Source organism: Dryobates pubescens, chromosome 3 (assembly GCF_014839835.1).
Source record: "Dryobates pubescens isolate bDryPub1 chromosome 3, bDryPub1.pri, whole genome shotgun sequence".
NCBI classification, from domain to species: domain Eukaryota; kingdom Metazoa; phylum Chordata; class Aves; order Piciformes; family Picidae; genus Dryobates; species Dryobates pubescens.
This window is the reverse complement of record NC_071614.1, coordinates 19,535,521-19,556,731: the sequence shown is the minus strand read 5'-3', so window position 1 is coordinate 19,556,731 and position 21,211 is coordinate 19,535,521. Positions and strand designations below refer to the sequence as shown.

Here is a 21,211-nt window from a genome sequence, read left to right as displayed (position 1 = left end):
ATGAAGTTCCACAGCTTGCCCTCACTTTGAAGCCCTTGCTGGGGGTTTGCAGCTTGCTGATCTCTGACATTTGGTTTCTGTGAAGCACATGGAAGTGTTTGTGGTGAAAGAACATTGTTATTAGAAAGAGGGGGTGGGAAGAGGAAAGAAAAAAAAAGGCTGCTTGAACAATACTTTTTTTACTCCTTTTCTTCCCTTATTTCTTTATTTGAATGAAGTGTATTGGCTGATTTGGGATCCTGATGACAGTGTCTGCCCCTCCCTCGCTGGAGGTAAACGGAAGGAAGTGGGCTAGAAAATGAAATATCAGCTCCTAACCTCAGGTCAGGTAAGCCAGCTTCATGCTGCAATGGAAAGGATGGCAGTGGTTGAACTTCTCTATAAAAAGGAGGACACAACTGGCATTGAGACACATGCAGAGTGGAAGAGATCTCCGAGCACGAGAACTCTTGGACTCTGTCACTGTGTGCATCTGCCTAGAGAAACAAAGAGGTTGCCATGGCTTTTGCCAGCTACACTGCAGGGGTAAGTACCTACATTTGTGTAAGTCTCAAGATGACTTGTTCCTAGCAATGCACTGGTTTGTGTCAGCAAGATGTTAGGAAGAAGTTCTTCTCCATGAGAGTGGTGAGACACTGGAACAGAGTGGTGAGAAGAGAAGGCTCCGAGGAGACCTTATTGTAGCCTTCCAGGATTCGAAGAGGGCTACAAGAAAGCTGGGAGGGGGTCAGGGAATGATAGGACTGGGGGGAATGGAGAAAAACAGAAATGGGTAGATTCAGATTGGATGTCAAAAAGAAGTTCTTCCCCATGAGGGTGGTGAGACACTGGCACAGGTTGCCGGGGAAGTGGTGGAAGCTTCATCCCTGGAGGGTTTTGCAGCCAGGCTGGATGTGGCTGTGAGCAACCTGCTGTAGTGTGAGGTGTCCCTGCCCATGGCAGGGGGGTTGGAACTGGCTGATCCTTGAGGTCCCTTCCAACCCTACACAGTTCTGTGATTCTAATAGTGTTGCCAGCAGGACCTGGAGAGTGATTGTGTTTCTGTACTCAGCACAGGTAAGGCCACACCTCAAATACTGGGTTCAGTTTTGAGTCCCTCACTCCAAGAAGGACATTGAGGTGCTGGATGATATCCAAAGAAGGGCAATGGAGCTGGTGAAGGGTCTAGAGCACAAGTCTTGTGAGGAAAGTCTGAGAGAAATGGGTTTATTTAGCTTGGAGATTAGGAAGCTGAGGAAAGACCTTCTCACTCATTATGACTACCTGAAAAGAGGTTGTAGTGAGTTGGAGGTTGGTCTGTTCTCCCAAGTGAAAGAAACAATAGGACAAGAGGAAATAGCCTCGAGTTGTTCCAGGGGAAGTTTAGGTTGGACACTAGTTAACATTTCTTCACTGAGTTGTCAAGAACTGGAACAGGCTGCCCAGGGAAGTGGTGGAGTCACCATCCCTGGAGGTATTTAGAAGATGTGTAGATGTGGTGTTGAGAGACATGTTGTTTTGGTTTTTTTTTTTGTGGACTTGACAGTCTTAGATTAACAACTGGACTTGCTGATCCTCCAGGTTCCTTCCCACCAAACCAATTTTATGATTCATTTGCTGGAAGAGGAAAAGCAGAATGCAGATCTCATAATGCTGTTACCTACAAGTGACCCTTTAGGTCTTATGGGGAGCTCAATGGGATGCTAAGTCTCTCTGATACAGCTTTCTCTCCTGAGCTTTTGCACATGTCCTTGCTGCTTGAATGACAAAGAGGCAGTGCCTTACCCATTATTAATCTGGAAGTGCAGCACTGCTGATGTGGGACTAGGGGTTGCAGTCCTTTTCCCAGACCATAGGTGATCAACATTGATGCAATTTCACTGTGAGGTCTCTGGACCTTTAAATTTCAGCCTGGGCAGTATTTATAGAATCATAAAATCAGTCAGGGTTGGAAGGCACCACAGTGATCATCTAATTCCAACCCCCCTGCCATGGGCAGGGACACCCTCACACTAGATCAGGCTGGCCAGAGCCTCATCCAGCCTAGTCATAAACACCTCCAGGGATGGGGCCTCAACCATCTCCCTGGACAACCCATTCCAGCACTGTCAACTCCTGTGATTTTTTTTTTAAAGCTTTGCATTTATCTGTCTTATCTAAACCTGAGCTCCTGGAAATGGCCTGAGAATCTCAGATTTCATTCATAAAAACGTTGTTTCTAGCAAACTTCTGCTAGGTGACCAGCTTTTTCTGTCCTGAGAAAGCCTATGAACAATATATTAGGGTCCTAAGCTTAGATATGGGATCAGCTGAGTCCTTACCCCACTATGTAGATCATAAGGCCTTGGCATTTGACCATGGAGGAGGACCCTGCATAGCTTGTTGTAGAGATGTTCTTGATGTAGATCCAGCTAGGAACTGGAATTTGAATGAGTCTAGCATCTCTTGAGACACTTGAAAGTATCCAGAGAAGGCCAATGAGGCTGGTAAGGTGTCTGGAGCACAGCCCTGTGAGGAGAGGCTGAGGGAGCTGGGGTTGCTTAGCCTGGAGAAGAGGAGGCTCAGGGGAGACCTTCTTGCTCTCTTCAACTCCCTGAAGGGAGGTTGTAGCCTGGTGGGGGTTGGTCTCTTCTCCCAGGCAACCAGCACCAGAACAAGAGGACACAGTCTCAAGCTGTGCCAGGGGAAGTTTAGGCTCAAAGTGAGGAGAAAGTTCTTCACCGAGAGAGTTGTTAGCCATTGGAATGTGCTGCCCAGGGAGGTGGTGGAGTCACCATCCTTAGAGGTGTTCAAGAGGCACTTGAAGCCATGGTTTAGTTACTCATGAGGTGCTGGGTGACAGGTTGGACTTGATAATCTCAGAGGACTTTTCCAACCTTACTGATTCTTATAAGTAGTATTATTAGGATTGCTCTTTCTGCTGTTGCAGGACTCTCTCACCCATATGTAAGTATGAAAATGTTCCAATCTAGCTAAGGCTTGGATCATGCTGTCTCTTTTCCTGACTGAACAGAGCTAATGACACCTTTCTCTCTCCCAGTTCAGATCCCTGCTTTTGGTGCTGGTTCTAGTACTCATAGTAAGGAGCTCACCACATGGCAGGGTAATTCATCCTCAACCCCGCAAGCATGGGAGCTCTGTGAGGCTCAGCGAAGAGTGCCTGAACCAAAAGGATCTCAAATTCCCTACAATGGTGAACGTTGACATTCGCATCAGCAATCCAGACCATGCCTTTACAATGGGCCATGATGTCAGGAACCGCTCTCTTGCTCCTTGGGATTACAGGTACCTGTTCAGTTGTTCTCTAAACTGCAATGAGTGTCCTACAGAGGTGGCTTTTGCTGTGAATGCTGCCTGGTTCTCAGCAGATGCCTGGAGTCCTGTGAATGTTGCAGACACTTAGAATCACAGAATTGCTAGAGTTGGAAGGGACCTCAAGGATCAGCCAGTTCCAATCCCCCTGCAATGGGCAGGGACATCTCACACTACATCAAGTTGTTCAGAGCCACATCCAGCCTGGCCTTAAAAACCTCCAGGGATGAGGCTTCCACCACCTGCCTGGGTAACCTGTGCCAGTCTCTCACCATCCTCATGGGGAAGAACGTCTTCCTAACATCCAATCTGAATCTACCCATTTTTATTTTTGCTCCATTCCCCCAGTCCTATCACTCCCTGACACCCTCAAAAGTCCCTCCCCAGCTTTTTTGTAGCCCCTTTCAGACACTGGAAGGCCACAATAAGGTCTTCTCAGAGCCTTCTCTTCTCCAGACTGAACAGCCCCAATTCTCTCAGTCTGTCCTCATAGGAGAGGTGCTCCAGACCTTTAATCATCCTCATGGCCCTTCTCTGGACATGCTCCAGCACCCTCCAGATCCTTCATGATAGACACTTCACATTTTGATGCTGGGTGAGGTTTCTCCAAGACAAACTGCAGCGCAAAGGGACATGAATGGAATGGTTTCTAATCATCTTGTCAGTCTTTGGCAATGATGGAATTATTCAGATTTGAAAAGACCTTGAAGATTATCAAGTCCAACCATTAACCCTACATTGCCAGGTCCACTAGTAAACCACATCCCTTAGCATCATTTTTATATGGCTTTTTAACACCTCCAGGGCTAGTGACTCCATCACTTCCTTGGGGAGCCTGTTCCAAAGCTCAGTAACCATTTCCATGAAGAAATTTTTCCTGATGTCCAAACAAAACCTCTGCTGGCACAACTTGAGGCCATTTCCTCTTGCCCACTCTCTTGTTACTTAGGAGAAGAGACCAACCCCCACCTTGCTACACCAAAGGAGTTGTAGAGAGCCAGAAGGTCTCCCTTCAGCCTTCTTTTCTCCAGACTAAATAAACCAAATTCCCTCAGACTTGGCTCACAGGACTTGTGCTCTAGACCCTTCACCAGCTTCATTGCCCTTCTTTGGTTGTACTCCAGCACCTCAATGTCCTTCTTGTAGTAAGGGGCCCAAAATGAACTATTTGAGGTGTGGCCTTACCTGTGCTGAGTACAGAGGCACAATCACTTCCCTACTCCTGCTGGCCACACTGTTTCTGATACAGGCCAGGATGCTGTTGGCCTTTTTGGCCACACTGGGCACACTGCTGGCTCACATTCAGCCTGCTGCTGACCAGTTCCCCCAGGTCCTTCTCCACTGGTCATCTTTCCAGTCACTCTTCCCCAATCCTTTAGCACTGCATGGGGCTGAAACAACAATGGAATTACTCATTCCCCTAGGAAAAGAAAAGATGTATACTGTGATTTTACATTTTCCTAACTGAAAGAAATGTCCCAAATGCTGAAACTGAAACAAAACCAAAGAAAAAATGAATAGTCCACTTGCCCTCAGTTCTGTATTTTACCCAGCTCCATTCCATTTCACTCCAGAACAGAACAGAACAGAGTAGAATAGATTAGAATAGAATAGAATAGAATAGAATAGAATAGAATAGAATAGAATAGAATAGAATAGAATAGAATAGACCAGGTTGAAAAAGACCTTTGAGATCATTGAGTCCAACCTATCATCCAGCACTACCTAATCAACAAAACCATGGCACCAAGCACCCCATCCAGTCTCTTTCTAAACACCTCCAGTGATGGTGACTCCACCACCTCCCTGGGCAGCACATTCCAATGGCCAATCTCTCTTTCTGTGAAGAACTTTTTCCTAATATCCAGCCTAAACCTCCCCTGGCACAGCCTGAGACTGTGTCCTCTTGTTCTGGTGCTGGTTGCCTGGGAGAAGAGACCAACCCCCACCTGGCTACAACCTCCCTTCAGGTAGTTGTAGACAGCAAGAAGGTCTCCCCTGAGCCTCCTCTTCTCCAAAAGACTAATAGTGTGGTATTACTCTCCCAAAATTGAGACAGTTTCTAGGAAATCATTCTAAAAATGTCAAGGATGGGGAAATTCTTTGGGCATGCCTCCCAGTGAGGACACACAGGTCAACAGCATGGTGTTTTCATGGAGATAAACAAGAAGAGCCTACCCAAACATGCTGTACAAGTGCATAAAGCTCTTTTGTGTACCCATCCCCAGGCTCGATGAGGACCCCAACCGCTTCCCCCAGGTGATTGCTGATGCTGAGTGCCGCCTCTCCAGCTGCATGAACCCACAGGGGCAGGAGGACTACAGCCTCAACTCTGTCCCCATCCAACAGGAGATCCTTGTCCTCCGGCGGGATCAAGAGGGCTGCCTGCCCACCTACCGCCTGGAGAAGAAAATCATCACTGTGGGCTGCACCTGTGCTGCTCCAATTGTCTACCGCCACTCCTAGGAGGGGTTACTGAGACAACATCAGGAGGGAGAAATGGCTCCTGTGAAGACCTCCTGGGGGAGATGCATCCCATCCACTCCACAGCTTTCCTTTCCAATTCTGAGCAAACTACCTCCTGAAAGCATTGATTCTTCTTAATTCCTGAATGGAAGTCCCTGCGAGCTGGGGTTGGGGGGGAGAGAGGGGGATAGAGGAAAAGTTTTGATTGTGGCTCCAAGCAGTAGGGTGGGGGAGATGCATCCCAGCCTCTCAACAGCTTTCCTTTCCAAATCTGACCAAACTACCTACTGAAAACATTGATTCCTCTTAATTCCTGAATGGAAGTCCCTGCAAACTGGGGTTGGGGGTGGGGAAAGAGTGGGATAGAGGAAACGTTTTGTTTATGGCTCCAAGCAGTAGGGTGGGGGTAAAGCAGTGCTTTTAGGGTTTATTTTTTGGGTTTAGGGGGTTTTTTTGATGCATTTTATGTCAATTTGGTGAATGAATGAACTACAGTTTCAGAGGTTGTCCTTGGCAGTAACAGATACATGCTGACCAGCACTGCCACAAAGAATGCCACCTCTTGCACCTTTTCTCTCCCTCCCTTCCTACCACCTCATCTTTTCTATCTGTCCTTGCTTGCCAGCATATTACCAGTGCACATCTGACAGGCCTGATTCTCACTGGACTCTGAGTCTGTGCCACCCAGACTTTTGTCAGAGCATTTTGGGAGAGAACTGAGTCCAATTCCATTGAGACCTAAACCACCAAAGAACTAATGAGTGTTCTGTGTCTCTATTTATATCTTCTATTTATTACTCTATTTATGGCTTTGTATGTGCTCATTGTATCCAAAAAATTAGTATTTATCTGTATTTATTCAATAATTTATCTGCTGAATAAAAATTCTAATTTATTTACAAGAAGGTGGTGCTATGGTGAATCAAAATGAAAGGAGACACAGAAAATGGGTTTGTGCTGCAGGAGCACTGAGACATTTCACCGAAGATCAGGCTTGCTCAGGCTCAGTGATATGAGTAAAAAGGAGCACAAGAGAGCTTGCGACCTAGATAGAGGGAGAGAGGCCCAAAGAAGGGCTGCAAGTGATGAAGTGAGGTTACACAGCCAGTGCTGGGGGAGGTGGCAGTGTAGCTGGGTTCTCTAGACCTTGGGGATAGTCTCTAGGGACCATAGAGTCATAGAATCAACCAGGTTGGAGAAGACCTCAGAGATCATCAAGTCCAACCTATCACTGAATACCTAACATCTCCCACACCTAACTAAACCATGGATTCAAGTGCCAAGTCCAGTCCTTTTTTGAACACCTCCAGGGATGGTGACTCCACCACCTCCCTGGGCAGCACATTCCAATGGCCAATTACTCATTCTGTGAAGAACTTTCTCCTCATCTGCAGCCTAAACTTCCCCTGGCACAGCTTGAGACTGTGTCCTCTTGTTCTGTTGGTGGTGGCCTGGGAGAAGAGACCAACCCCCACCGGGCTACAACCTCCCTTCAGGTAGTTGTAGAGAGCAATAAGGTCTCCCCTGAGCCTCCTCTTCTCCAGTCTAAACAACCCCATGATGGTGGGAGATACTGCAGGGCTGCAGCTGAAATTTGGGATGGAGGTCTAGTCTGGTTCATGTGAGCTGGCAAAAGCCTGTCCTGTTTTCTTCCAGGCAAGATGTCATGCAACAGCCTTCTCCAGCTGGATAGTTACTGTCTACAACTACCTGAAGGGAGGTTGTAGCCAGGAGGGGGTTGGTCTCTTCTCCCAGGCAACCGGCACCAGAACAAGAGGACACAGTCTCAAACTGTGCCAGGGGAAGTTTAGGCTGGATGTTAGGAAGAAGTTCTTTACAGAAAGAGAGACTGGCCATTGGAATGTGCTGCCCAGGGAGGTGGTGGAGTCACAGTCCCTGGAGGTGTTCAAGAGGGGATTGGATGTGGCACTTGGTGCCATGGTTTAGTAGTCATGAAGTGTTAGGTGACAGGTTGGACTTGATGACCTCTGAGGTCTTTTCCAACCTTTATGATTCTGTGGTTGCCTGAGCAGGAATGTCTGGACACATGCAAAGGTGGCTTCATGTCACCAGTTTCTAGCCATTCAAAGATAATGTATTGGGCTCAAACTGATGGATGAGGATCCCTCCACGTCAAAGGAACAAGGAATAAACACCTCCAGGACAGAGTTCCTACTGAGCTGAGGTGGGGCAACTTGGGAAGAGAGGGATCCCCTTTTCTCTCCCTTAGCTGCACACGGAGCACAGCCCAGCAAGACTCACTATCTATTATTCTATCAGATTGCCGCAGTGTTTGGGTGTGGGGTTTCTTGACATTACTCATTTTTCATGCTGAACTAAGCCACATTTTAAGATCTCTGACTTTGATGGCTGCTAGTGGAAGTTTTAAGCCTATATATCCTTGTTCCCTCACATTTAAACCAGAGTAAGCCTGTGTGCAAGCAACCTGGTCTTTGATTTCAGCTACACAGAAGTCACTTGAAGTTAGAATCATGGAATCAGTTTGGTTGGAAAAAGCCATTGAGATCATCGAGTCCAACCATTAACCAGCACTGCCAAGTGCTGCCATCACTAAACCTTGTCCCTCAGCACCATATCTACACATCTCAAGAGAGCATTGGACGTGACTCTTGGTGCCATGGTTTAGTCATGAGGTCTGTGGTGACAGGTTGGGCTTGATGATCTTTGAGGTCTCTTCCAACCTTGGTGATTCTGTGATTCTGTGGCAGTGACTCCACCACTTTCCTGGGCAGCCTGTTGACAGCCTTTTCAGGGAAGAAAGTTTTCCATTCTAAACTTCTCCATGTGCAACTCAAAGCCATTTCCTCTTGTCCTATGCTTTGTTACCTGGGAGAAAAGACTGAGCCCCACCTGGTGCAGTTAGACCTTAGGTTTCCTGCCCAGAAGAGGTTGGTTGAGTTGTTGGGTCTAAATGACTCCTTTGGTACTTGTTTGTTGAGTGTATTCCCTGCCCCATGGGTCACCAGGAAGCAGTTTAACAAGCCATGGGTAACCAGGTGGGGAAACCTTCTCTTTCAGTTACAAACATGTGTACTCATTTGTGGCAGCAAATGTTTCATTATGACCACCAAATTCTTCATGTGGTGCAGCACAAACCCATGAAGGCTTCTCCTTATTTGACACCATCTCTTCTCTTACAGTAACCACTGACCAGGAAATCTCAGGTTGCACACCCTGGTTTTTGCTCTTGACCTATTTCTCTCCTCCAGCTTACATTTCTCTCTCCAGGTATCATTCAGCATTAGTTTTTTGGAAGCTAAACAGATACAATCTCCTGTGCTGATGCTCTTAAACACTCATCAGCTTGGCTGAAGAGTTGTCCTGGCTTGATAAGTTCTGAGGTAGCTAATTGGGGAACTCTCACCCCTGGTCATGAGGTTTTGCAGCCAGTGCTGTCAACTGCAAACCACACACCACTTATTAAGGCATGTATGTGGGGATTGTTTCTAAATTAAATGAGCAACAAGGGTGATTTCCTTCTCATGGCATCATTCTTAGAGTGCAGCTGGCTGTAAATAAGAGTCTGGTGATTTTTTAGGTGCTGGCTTTTGTGATGAGGTAGGTGGTTGGCTTTAATTCCCAGCAATCTAAGGATGCAACAAAGAGACAGCCCAGTCATATCACCCCCAGGAGCAAGTACAGTTCACAGACAAGGACCACATTTTGCCAGAGGCTTTGCTTGTTTTGTTCCACTTGCATCAGGCATCTAGCTCCTGGATCCTCACTTGAGCATCTCTGGCTCTGAAATGTGGCTTAGAGCAGCCTTCAGAGACTCAGACATCTTACCAGAAGGAGAAGACACTGCTGTAGTCCCACAGAGGTCTTCTTGTAACCTGCTGGGCTAAGCAACCTATAGTTACAGGTTAGTATCTGAGCTTTCTGGTTTTCCTCTTCTTTTCACCATCTGCTTGCCTCTCATTAACCTCCTTTTCCTGTCTCCTTACTCAGCCCTTCCCCTGGCTGTGCCTATCCTGGCAACTCAAGCAGGATCCCATTGTGTAGCAGCACTCATGGGATGCTGGAAGGAGAACATTGGAGAGAGTCCTGCATTAGCATATGCTGGGACACAGAGCAGTGATGTGAGTCCAGGGAAATGCCTCCTCCCAGACTTATGGATATGTTGGCCCTACAGGTGTGAGTCAGGCTTCTTTGGACCCTTGACAACAGGCAGATGCTCCTAGGGGTGTTCAAAGGGACTACAAAATATAAGCAGGAATTTGCACTGAAACTTTCCAAAAGAAGAAAGAGCTGCTGGACCTCAAACCAGTAAGAGCTGAGCAAGGATAAAAGAAGGCTCCTACTCTCTTTAGTGCCTTGTTGTGATCATTACTGGTGAATGTTTTCCCAGAGAAACAAAGGTACTGATTAGGTGACCTCATGGCAGAGTGTATTGATTTGCAATGATTCTGCAGCTTTCCAACTGAGCACAACAATATGAAGGATGTTGGACTTAAAAGAGAACTTGCAGCAAGAAAGGAAATCTTTCTCAGGCCAAAGGAATCAAGGTGATTGTACCATTCATAGAATCATAGATTTGTCAGGGTTGGAAGGGACCTCAAGGATCATCTAGTTCCAAACCCCCTGTCATGGCCAGGGACACCTCACCCTACATCAGGTTGCTCAGAGCCACATCCAGCCTGGCCTTAAAAACCTCCAGAGATGAGGCTTCCACCACCTCTCTGGGCAACCTGTCCCAGTGTCTCACCACCCTCATGGGGAAGAACTTCTTCCTAACATCCGATCTGAACCTACCCATTTCTAGTTTTGCTCCATTCCCCCCAGTCCTATCACTCCCTGACACCCTCAAAAGTCCCTCCCCAGCTTCCCTGTAGCCCCCCTTCAGATACTGGAAAGCTACAATAAGGTCTCCTTGGACCCTTTAAGCACTTCTGCTGGAGCATGACAACATACAATCAACTTGCAAAGGTGAGCAGGAAGTTGACAAGAGGCCAAGTAACTAAACAGGGTTTGTGTGCTGAGGCACAGATTGAATTGGGCTGGTAAATTGTCCAAGGGAGAAGGACGCCTGTCAGCCCATCAGCAGAGAGCTGTTGGTGTTTGTGCACTCCAGCTCTGTCATCTCTTGCTGACCTGCTTCTTTCTTTTTCTCTCAGCTTTGTTAACTAGTCCTTATTACTCATGTGCTAACTCTAGCATCACTACCAGGTAGTAAAGGGTGGGACCTAACTGTAATTTTAACTGCTAGAATTCACTTGGGCTGCTGCAGTCAATTCACCAAGGCTTCTGTAGCAAGTGTTAGGATGTTGAGAGGTTATCTAATGGACAAAGCAATCAGCTTTATTTCAGTCTTCCTGGACTGATACTTACATAATGACTTGAAAACCTCAGAGGATGAGTGTTCCTGGATCATTTTGTTGTTGTTTTCTTTTTGCCAGCCTGTTCCCATACTTAATATTCTTGGGACAATCAGCTGAGGTGAACTTCAGGATCTGCAGGAGACCTCAAGGAGGAATAGTTGGAGATAAGGTAGGAAACAAGCTAAGTTAGGATCACATATGCTGCCAGATCCCTGGGCAAAGTTATATCAGAGTTCATTGTTGTGATTGCAGGTGCTGTGATAACTCAAGTGATGTTTTCTTGTCAGTGCTTATTTCTTATCAATGCTTATCAGTCTCTAAAGGGCAGGTGTCAAGAGGATGTGGCCAGACTCTTTTTAGTGGTGCCCAGTGACAGGACAAGGGGCAATGGGCACAAACTAGAACACAGGAATTTCTATCTGAATGTGAGGAAAATCTTCTTCTTGAAAGGTTGACAGAGGACTGGAAAAGGCTGCCAAAAGAGGTTGTGGAGTCTCCTTCTCTGGAGATGTTCAAAACCTGCCTGGATGCAACACTGTGCAACCTGTTTTAGCAGGAGTGTTGGACTAGCTGATCTCCAGAGGTCCCTTCCAAGTCCTATCCTTCTGTGAGTCTGTGATTCCTTGGACCAGTGCACATCTGTGAGGTCAAGGGATGGTATGAAACCTGTGGCCGTTCTGTGAGTTTACATTACAGGCTGACCCACTTGATTTTGCCTGGATTAGAGTTGGAATCAGAATCATTTTGCTTGGGAAAAAAACCAAAGATCAGTGAGTCCAGCCAAGTAGATTAGGGAGGTGAAGCTGGAAGAAATAACCACCAGTAGCAAAACTTGGGATGATCACATCTCCAGTTAGCACAGATGAATCTGGAGAACATGCTTCCACTTGAGTGAACCTTGCCACTCATTAGGACATTGCAATACTTGAATGTGTCCAGAGAAGAGCAATGAGGCTGATGAGAGGTCTGGAGCACAGCCCTGTGAGGAGAGGCTGAGGGAGCTGGGGTTTGCTAGCCTAGAGGAGGCTCAGGGGAGACCTTATTGCTCTCTACAACTGCCTGAAAGGAGGTTGTATCTGGGTGGGGGTTGGTCTCTTCTCCCAGGCAACCAGAAACAGAGCAAGAGGACACAGTCTCAAGCTGTGCCAGGGGAAGTTTAGGCTGGAGGTGAGGAGAAAGGTCTTCACAGCAAGAGAGACTGACCATTGGAATGTGCTGCCCAGGGAGATGGTGGAGTCACCATCCCTGGAGGTGTTCAAGAGGGGACTGGATGTGGCACTCGGTGCCATGGTTTAGTTGTCATAAGGTGTTAGGTATTAGGTAATAGTTTGCACTTGATGATCTGTGAGGTCTTTTCCAACCTGGTTGATTCTATGATTAGCAATCTGTCTCCCTGAGCTCTGCCTCATGAGAAGTTTAATATTTGCTGTCCTATTTGCCTGTGGCCAAGAAGGGTCACACCTCCTCTAGACAGCAGCAAGCAAAACATCCACATCTTTGCAAACCAGCTTGCCTTCTGAAATGCAGAAGATTTTTATCTGAGCACTTTTAACCCAAATGTGCTTTAAATAAACACACCTGCAGTGCTAGATGTCCACCTACGCTAGAAGTGCTGTGTCAGAGTGCTCTGCATTTGAGGCACCAGCTGCTGGCAGTGCATGTAGTGTAAGGACATGAACATGGAGGAAATGATGATTACAGCTAGCAATACATGCTTAATACCTAAAACTCACTCATTCATTTTTTCCTTGCATACCAAAGTTGTGATGCTGACCCACAGCAAATGTGTTGAGATAGGCTGAAGTGAAAACCACAGATAGCATCAGGCCAAAGTTAAAGTGAGCAGTGGAAATGCACTCAGCATTTGAGGAGGAAGAGTTACTTTCCCCCCCACCCCCCACCCCAAGAAGTATTCAGAGCATTTTGTTGATACACAGATTGCATTAGGTTGGAAGGGATGAACAAAGGTCATCTTGTCCAAACCCCCTGCAGCGAGCAGGGACACCTCCAACTAGATCAGGCTGCCCAGAGCCACATCAAGCTTGATCTTGAATGTTTGCAGGAACAGGACTCAGCTGCGTCCCTGGGCAACCAGGAATTGCTCTTTACAAGGAGTAATGTTTCTAAACTAAAAGAGGGGAGATTTAGACTTTAGGCATAAAGAAGAAATTTTTGACAATGAGGGTGGTGAAACTCTGACCCAGGTTGCCCAAACAGGTGGTAGAAGCTCCATTCCAGGTCAGGCTGGACAGGGCTGTGAGCAGCCTGATCTGGTTAAAGATGTTCCTGCTCATTGCAAGGATTTGGCCTGGATAACCCCTTCCTACCCAAACCCATTCTACACAATTAATTTCCAATCAGATAATTAGGTGGATATCTAATCAGTCTTGAATGTGAATTTATTTGGTGTTGCTTGCTAAACCATTTCTCTTCAGGTATCTTAGTTTCTCTGCCAGCAAAACCATGTTAAGGATACAAACTCTAATGTTCCCATGGGATTTACACTTCACTGCAGCAGAGCTAGACATTATCAAGAGAATTTGATATTTTAGCATCATGCAAGGGTCTAGTATGACCATTATGGAACTGAGTGACTTCTTGCATCATCAAAAAGGGATCAGTGCTGGGCCCCATGCTCTTTAACATCTTTATTGATGATCTGGATGAGGGCATTGAGTCCATCATCAGTAAGTTTGCAGATGACACCAAGTTGGGGGCAGGAGTTGATCTGTTAGAGGGTTGGAGAGCTCTGCAGAGGGACCTTGACAGGCTGGACAGATAGGTAGAGTCCAAAGGCATGAGACTGAACACATCCAAGTGCCAGGTTCTACACATTGGCCACAACAACCCCAGGCAGAACTACAGGCTGGGGTCAGAGTGGCTGGAGAGCGGCCAGGCAGAAAGGGATCTGTGGGTACTGGTTGATAGTAGGCTGAACATGAGCCAGCAGTGTGCCCAGGTGGCCAAGAAGGCCAATGGCATCCTGAACTCTATCAGGAATGCTGTGGCCAGCAGGAGCAAGGAAGTCATTCTGCCCTGTACTCAGCACTGGTTAGGCCACACCTTGAGTCCTGTGTCCAGTTCTGGGCCCCTCAGTTTAGGAAAGATGTTGAGTTGCTGGAAGGTGTCCAGAGAAGGGCAACAAGGCTGGGGAGGGGTGTGGAGCACAGCCCTGTGAGGAGAGGCTGAGGGAGCTGGGGTTGCTTAGCCTGGAGAAGAGGAGGCTCAGGGGAGACCTTATTGCTGTCTACAACTACCTGAAGGGAGGTTGTAGCCAGCTGGGGGTTGGTCTCTTCTCCCAGACAACCAGCACCAGAACAAGAGGACACAGTCTCAAGCTGTGCCAGGGGTGTTTAGGAATAGTCTGAATGGGGTGCTTGGTGCCATGGTTTAATTGATTAGATGATGTTGGATGACAGGTTGGACTCAAAGGTCTTTTCCAACCTGGCTAATTCTATTCTAAAAAGGCTTCTTCAGTCAGAAAGAAGAATTGCACAGTTGTGGTTGTTGGGGGTTTATTTTGTGACACCAATGCATTGATTTCTTTCACAGGGTATTTTTTATTACACAAAGATAAATAGACACATTATTAACAACTCTTCCACCAGCATAAATAATATTGCTTAAATACACATTTAAAACTGTAAACTAAAGTTGTGTAGAGAGTTCCTCTTACTATAGTTCCCTCACACACCAGTGTCCAGATTCTGAATCCACTGAGTTCCCAGAGTTTGGAGGAAAACAACTCTTTTTCTTTAAAGCTGAGATGGGTTAATTTTTTTGATATGTTCTGCTAGTTTCCAGCTAATCACCCAGCCTTGATTCAGTTTTGCAGTGACTGAATCAGGTCCTTTCACTTCACTTCTGTTAGGCGAGGAAGCTTTTGTCTGCGACTCCCTGCTCTGCCCCTGCTGGCTCCCCTCAAGCCTGGTGTCGGATCATGGGGAAGACACAGGTGCAGCCCACCGTGATCATTTTCTTCTCCAGCCGGAACGATTGGTGGCAGCCCTTCGGCTCCCTCTTGAGGACGAGGATCTCCTGTTGGATGGCGATGGAGTTGAGGCTGTGATCCAACTGCCCGTGGGAATTCAGGCACCTGGTGTGGCGGCACTCGGCGTCGGCAATGAACTGGGGGAAGCGGTTGTGATCCTCATCGATCCTGCAGGCCCACGTGAAAGGATGCAGTTGTAATTGTGGTGGGTTGGAATTATGCCCCCACCCCCCAACATAAAATTGCCAGGCCAGCTCAGTTGGAAACCACCTGAAGCAGTATTTACAAGCAAAGCTGCAATCTAAACTACAGCATGCAATGGATATCTGCAATACAGACAAAATTTATCACAGAATCACCAAGGTTGGAAGAGACCTCAAAGATCATCAAGTCCAACCTGGCACCACAGACCTCATGACTAAACCATGGCTCCAAGTGCCACATCCAATCCCCTCTTGAGCACCTCCAGGGATGGTGACTCCACCACCTCCCTGGGCAGCACATCCCAATGGCTAACAACTCTATCTGGGAAGAACTTTCTCCTCACTTTGAGCCTAAACTTCCCCTGACACACCTTGAGACTGTGTCCTCTTGTTCTGGTGCTACCTGCCTGGGAGAAGAGACCAACCCACACCTGGCTACAACCTCCCTTCAGGTAGTTGTAGATGGCAATATGTATATTTATGATTTATAAACAGCACAAGAAGCCCTCTGGGCAAAACCAGGGGGTTACCAACAGCTTCCTCCTCTTCCCTCCCCCTCTCCTCCCCTCTTTCCCTCTGTGCATAGGACAGTAGAAAGAAAGGAGAATACAGAATAAACCAGGTTGGAAAAGACCTTTGAGATCATGTCCACCCTATCACCCAACACCATCTCATCAACTAAACTATGGCACTAAGTGCCTCATCTAGTCTTTTTAAACACTTCCAGGGATGGTGACTCCACCACCTCCCTGGGCAGCACATTCCAATGGCCAATCACTTTCTGTGACCTAACATCCAGCCTAAACTTCCCCATGTGCAGCTTGAGACTGTGTCCTCTTGTTCTGCCACTGGTTGCCTGGGAGAAGAGACCAACCCCCAGCTGGCTACAACCTCCCTTCAGGTAGTTGTAGGTGGCAATAAGGTCTCCCCTGAGCCTCCTCCTCCCCAGGCTAAAAAGCAGAGAGTTGCTTGTTAGTTCTTAGGCACAGCAAAGCAGTGCAGCCAAGGTCAGCAGGCTAGCAGAAACACCAGCTGGTATCTGCCAGAGCAAAGGAAGTGAAAAAGTTAGCTTATACAACTAGCTTTATGTCAGATACCTTATCACTATTTTCCTTTTTTACATCCAATGGTAATTTATTTGCATTCTGCCACATTTTGCTCAAGATCTGTGGAAAATTTTGTAGGCTCAGTCTGAAACTACCACAGTAATGGAAATGCTGACGCATCTCGGGAGGCCTGATAGGCTGGATCACTAGGGGCTCCCAGCTGGAGATTGCATACCTTCTGGGAGATTGCTTATGAAGGAGCAGCTCAACATGAGGAGAAACTGCTCTGCAGAGGATGGAGCATGGGAACAGACTGTACAGAGGGGCTGTGATGTCTCCTCCTCTGGAGATTTTCAAAACCCAGCTGGATGCATTCCTGTGTGGCATGCCCTAGGTGGTCCTATTTTGGCAGGGCGGTTGGACTAGATGATCTCCAGAGGTTCCTTCCAACCTCTAACATTCTAGGATTCTGTTATTCTCCCCTACTGCAGAATTTTAAGAGCTGAAGTGCTCAGTAAGTAAATGCTGCAAATTTTGAAGCCAGGCCTGCATGCAGTTGTCTTTGTAGTGAACTTGTTTCAACTGGGCACTGACTTTGAAAGGCTGATTAGAAATAATCTGAGCTTCTCAGCAGGTCAGACTGACTAATGGACCCAAAGACCCTTCTGACAGCAGAAGAAATGTTTTTAGGGCCTGATGCTAATATCATTAAACCACCACTGAATTTGGTACAATGGTAGCCCGCTGAGGTTTGGTTATTTTGTTTTCCATGATATCATAGGTAAAGAATGCTTTAGAAGGTTAAGTTTGCCCCAATATATAAAAAAATTACAAAAATCATTTCCTTTGAACAGAACAGAATTAACCAGGTTGGAAAAGACCTTTGAGATCATCGAGTCCAACCTATCACCCAACACCATCTAAGCAACTAAACCGTAGAATCATAGAATCAGTCAGGGTTGGAAGGGAGGGACCATGACAATCATCAAGTTCCCAGCCCCCTGCCATGGGCAGGGACACCTCACACTAGATCAGGCTGGCCAGAGCCTCATCCAGCCTGGTCTTAAACACCTCCAGGGATGGAGCCTCAAACACCTCCCTGAACAACCCATTCCAGGTCTTCACCACTCTCACAGTGAAGAACTTCTTCCTCACATCCAGTCTGAATCTCCCCACCTCCAGCTTCGTTCCATTCCCCCTAGTCCTATCACTACCAGGCACTCCATCCAGTCTCTTCCTAAACACCTCCAGTGATGGTGACTCCACCACCTCCCTGGGCACCACATTCCAATGGCCAATCTCTCTTTCTATTAAGAACTTCTTTCTAACATCCAGCCTAATAGAATAGAATAAGCCAGGTTGGAAGAGACCTTTGAGATCATCAAGTCCAACCTATCATCCAACACCATCTAAGCAACTAAACCATGGCACCAAGCACCCCATCAATTCTTTTCCTAAACACCTCCAGTGATGGTGACTCCACCACCTCCCTGGGCAGCACATTCCAATGGCCAATCTCTCTTTCTGGGAAGAACTTCTTCCTAACATCCAGCCTAAACCTCCCCTGGCACAGCTTGAGACTGTGTCCTCTTGTTCTGGTGCTGGTTGCCTGGGAGAAGAGACCAACCCCCACCTGGCTACAACCTCCCTTCAGGTATTTGCAGACAGCAATAAGGTCTCCCCTGAGCCTCCTCTTCTCCAGGCTAAGCAATCCCAGCTCCCTCAGCCTCTCCTCACAGGGCTTGTGCTTTGCTTTCTGTATGTTAGCCTAAACCATGCTTTTGCTCTATTGCTTTCTGTATTGGTTATCTTTCAAAGAGGATTGCATGGATTATGGATGCCCTTACATTCCCAAAATCTCTCAGCAGAGAAAATCCTGAAAATAAAGATGTGGGCACAGCCCCAGCATTCTTCCTGACCACTGCAGCCAGGGTATTTCTAGACCCATAGGGACAGAACTCATACCTGTAATCCCACGGAGCCAGAGAGCGGCTGCTGACATCAGGAGTCACTTTGGTGTCCTGGTTTGTGTTGCTGATGCTTATGTTGACTCTCACAGTTTGAGGGAATTTTGAGTCTTTTTGGGTCTGGCATCCAGCATATGCTTGCTTGAAGAGGTTCTGTGGCTTCAGTCTAGGCTGTATCACCTTCCCATCGGCAGAGCTGCTGGCTGACAGCACGGCCAGCAGCACCAAGAGCAGTGACCTGGTCTGCAGAAAATTGGTGCATTTAGGACACAAGGCAGGTACAGCTTCTGTGACATGGCACAGGTAACAGCTTTTCTGTGTGGCTAGGGAATTCATCCACAGGCAGCCCAGCTGGTTGTTCAAGCCTATAGCTTGGAGTAGTTAGACAAAAAAGTGCCATGTATCACATCTGCTCTTGCTTTCTTTAACTGATGATGGGACAAGGGGTGATGGCATTAAACCAAAGGGGGGGGGATGAAGACTGGATATAAGGAAGAAGTCTTTTCTAGTGAGCCTGTTGAAACACTGGTACAGTTTTCCTAGAGAGGTGGCAGATGCCTCACCTCTGGAAACATTCAAGGTCAGGTTGGACTGGGCTCTGAGCAACCTGATGTAACTGAAGATGTCCCTGCTCACTGCAGGGGAGTTTGGCCTAGATGACCTTTAAGGGTCCTTTCCAGTCCAAAACAATCTATGATTCTGATTCTTCTGGTGCTGACAGGTAAGGTATCCACTCAGCTGTAATTTGTTGATTAAAAAAAAGATCCTACAACATAATCTAATGCAGAAGACAGCAGAAAAGATAAAACAACAGGAAGAGGCTCTGAGTTTGAGTTGACTCAAGAGTATATGGCAGTAGCCCCATCTCACTCTCCTTGTTGCCCCACGCTGGTGCTGCTGCTCAGCACTCACATTTTGGTTATTTTCAGTTGTCAACAGTCCTCATTCTCGACAGCCATCTGTTAGAACTGAAATAAGTCTGTCAAACTGGGGAAAAGAAATAGAAAGCAAGCTCTTACCGGGAAAGCACAAGGGACAGGAGACATCTTCGTTCCTCCTCTTGCTGCAGCTGATGCTTGCACTGGGCTGCGTTGGTCTGAAGATGCTTGGGCACATTTGCTTCTGGACCTTTTATAAGGGCTTCTGTGCTGTCCTAGTTAATTTGGAGTAGGTGTTTCTTTCCCTACCTTAACTGTGGTTTCTGACCAGAACTTGAGTTAAAAAGTGTATGTGTATATATATTCCATCAACGCAGGTGGAAGACAGGATATGGGCTCACCCTTTCTTAGATGTATAGATGAGGTCATTACTTCAGCCATGTCACTCAAAGAGTTACAAAACTCAATGATGCTGTTAGAAAACCACCAAAAGAAGGAGGAGAAAAAAAAAAAAGGCAAACACTGCAGTGAGTGACCACAAAGTATACAGTTGAGGTGGATGATAGGTTGGACACGATGATCTGGAAGGTCTCTTCCAACCTGGTTTATTCTGTTCTATTCTATTCTATTTCCCATCCCTAGAAATATCCCAGGTCAGGTTGGATGGGGCTCTGAGCAACTGTATCTACTTACAAATATCCCTGCTCACTTCAGGGAGATTGGTCTAGGTGACCTCTAAGGGTCTCTTCCAACCCAGACCATCTTACCATTCTATGGTCATTTAATACTGGGACTGGTGTCACCATCCAGTCAAACTTAAGTAGGTGCACTTCATGGTCTTGTCTTGGGAATGCCATAGGTATCCAAACCATTAATGGCACTGGCAGATTGGATCTCTTTGCTCCTAGGTCATTCTGATGTCTTTTCATCTTAAACTGGGCAGATAACTGACAGCTGACCCCCATCCACTTGCTCTCCAGTGCTTGCCATGTGCTGTCATTTAGCTTGATGTCTGAGGAGTTTGGTTCCTTCTCAAGCTCCTATCTTCTTCTTAGATTTCCTTGTCTGAATCAGGCTATTTTTGTTCCTGTCTGCACCTCAGGTGTGATATGTCAGTTTTGATCAGAATGCTTTGTGATAGCAAGTTCTCAAGGTCAGACATTCTCCATCTGGGGAAAGATAAATACTCTTGTGAATGCTGATTTTGAACTTTCCACTCTTTCATTTCACTTCAAGGCTCTTGTGCTATGGGACAGGGCTTTTGATCCTAAGGAAAGGGGTCTGGGAAGAGTGAGGGAAGAAGTTAAACCTTCAGTTTTTAAGTTAGGGAGAGGATAGAGGAGCTCAAGAGAAATCTGGTGAAGGCTGGTGAGATGCAAAATGAATCCTCTTGTAGTAGGAAAAAGGAACTGCAGGCACATTCTCCATGGAATATAGGTGACAGTGTGTTGCACTTGAAAATATTGGGAGCAAAACCACCTTGGATTGTATAACCCCAAGGCAGTACAACTCCCTTTGTCCTAGTCCTGTGTCCTGGGTGACAGTGATCAGTAATTCTATGTAGCTCCTAATCCCACCCTGCTGTCTCTCCACCCTTGTAAGTCCAAAACACTGCAGCTGTGATGTCCCCTCCCATGTTAGTATTTAAGCATGCAGTATTTCAATGCACATGTTGAAGTGGTGGGGTTTGGAAAGCACCTCTGAAGAGCATCCAGTCCAAGCCTGTTGCTAGAGCAGGACCACCTAGATCAAATCACACAGGAACAAGTCCAGGTGGGTTTTAAATACCTCCACAAATGGAGACCCCATAACCTCTCTGGGCAGCCTGTTCCAGTACTCTGCCACCTTCAAAGTGAAGAGGTTTTTTCCCCTTATGTTTACATGGAACTTCCTGTCTTTCATTTTGTGTCCACTGGCCCAATTTACTGGACACCCTGAGAATAGTCTGGCTCCCTCTTCCTGACACTTGCCCTTTAGATACTTATAATCATTAGTGAAATCCCCCTCAGCCTCCTCTTCTCCAGGCTAAG

At 46.8% G+C, this 21,211-nt stretch overlaps 2 protein-coding genes across 2 annotated transcripts; one reads left to right on the top strand and one right to left on the bottom strand.

The window, feature by feature from the left end:
• The first annotated feature begins 498 nt into the window (after positions 1–498).
• Positions 499–5,757, top strand: LOC104303058 (interleukin-17F). Its single transcript, XM_054178168.1, has 3 exons — positions 499–525; positions 3,020–3,264; positions 5,520–5,757. Exons 1-3 carry the CDS (start codon positions 499–501, stop codon positions 5,755–5,757), a joined length of 510 nt encoding a protein of 169 aa, XP_054034143.1.
• A 9,260-nt stretch (positions 5,758–15,017) lies between these two features.
• Positions 15,018–19,349, bottom strand: LOC104303059 (interleukin-17F). The gene is made up of 3 exons (XM_009903634.2): positions 19,323–19,349; positions 18,302–18,546; positions 15,018–15,255 (listed from the first exon to the last, which is right to left on the bottom strand). The coding sequence occupies exons 1-3, from the start codon at positions 19,347–19,349 to the stop codon at positions 15,018–15,020; spliced, it is 510 nt and encodes a 169-aa protein (XP_009901936.2).
• Between the last annotated feature and the right edge of the window lie 1,862 nt (positions 19,350–21,211).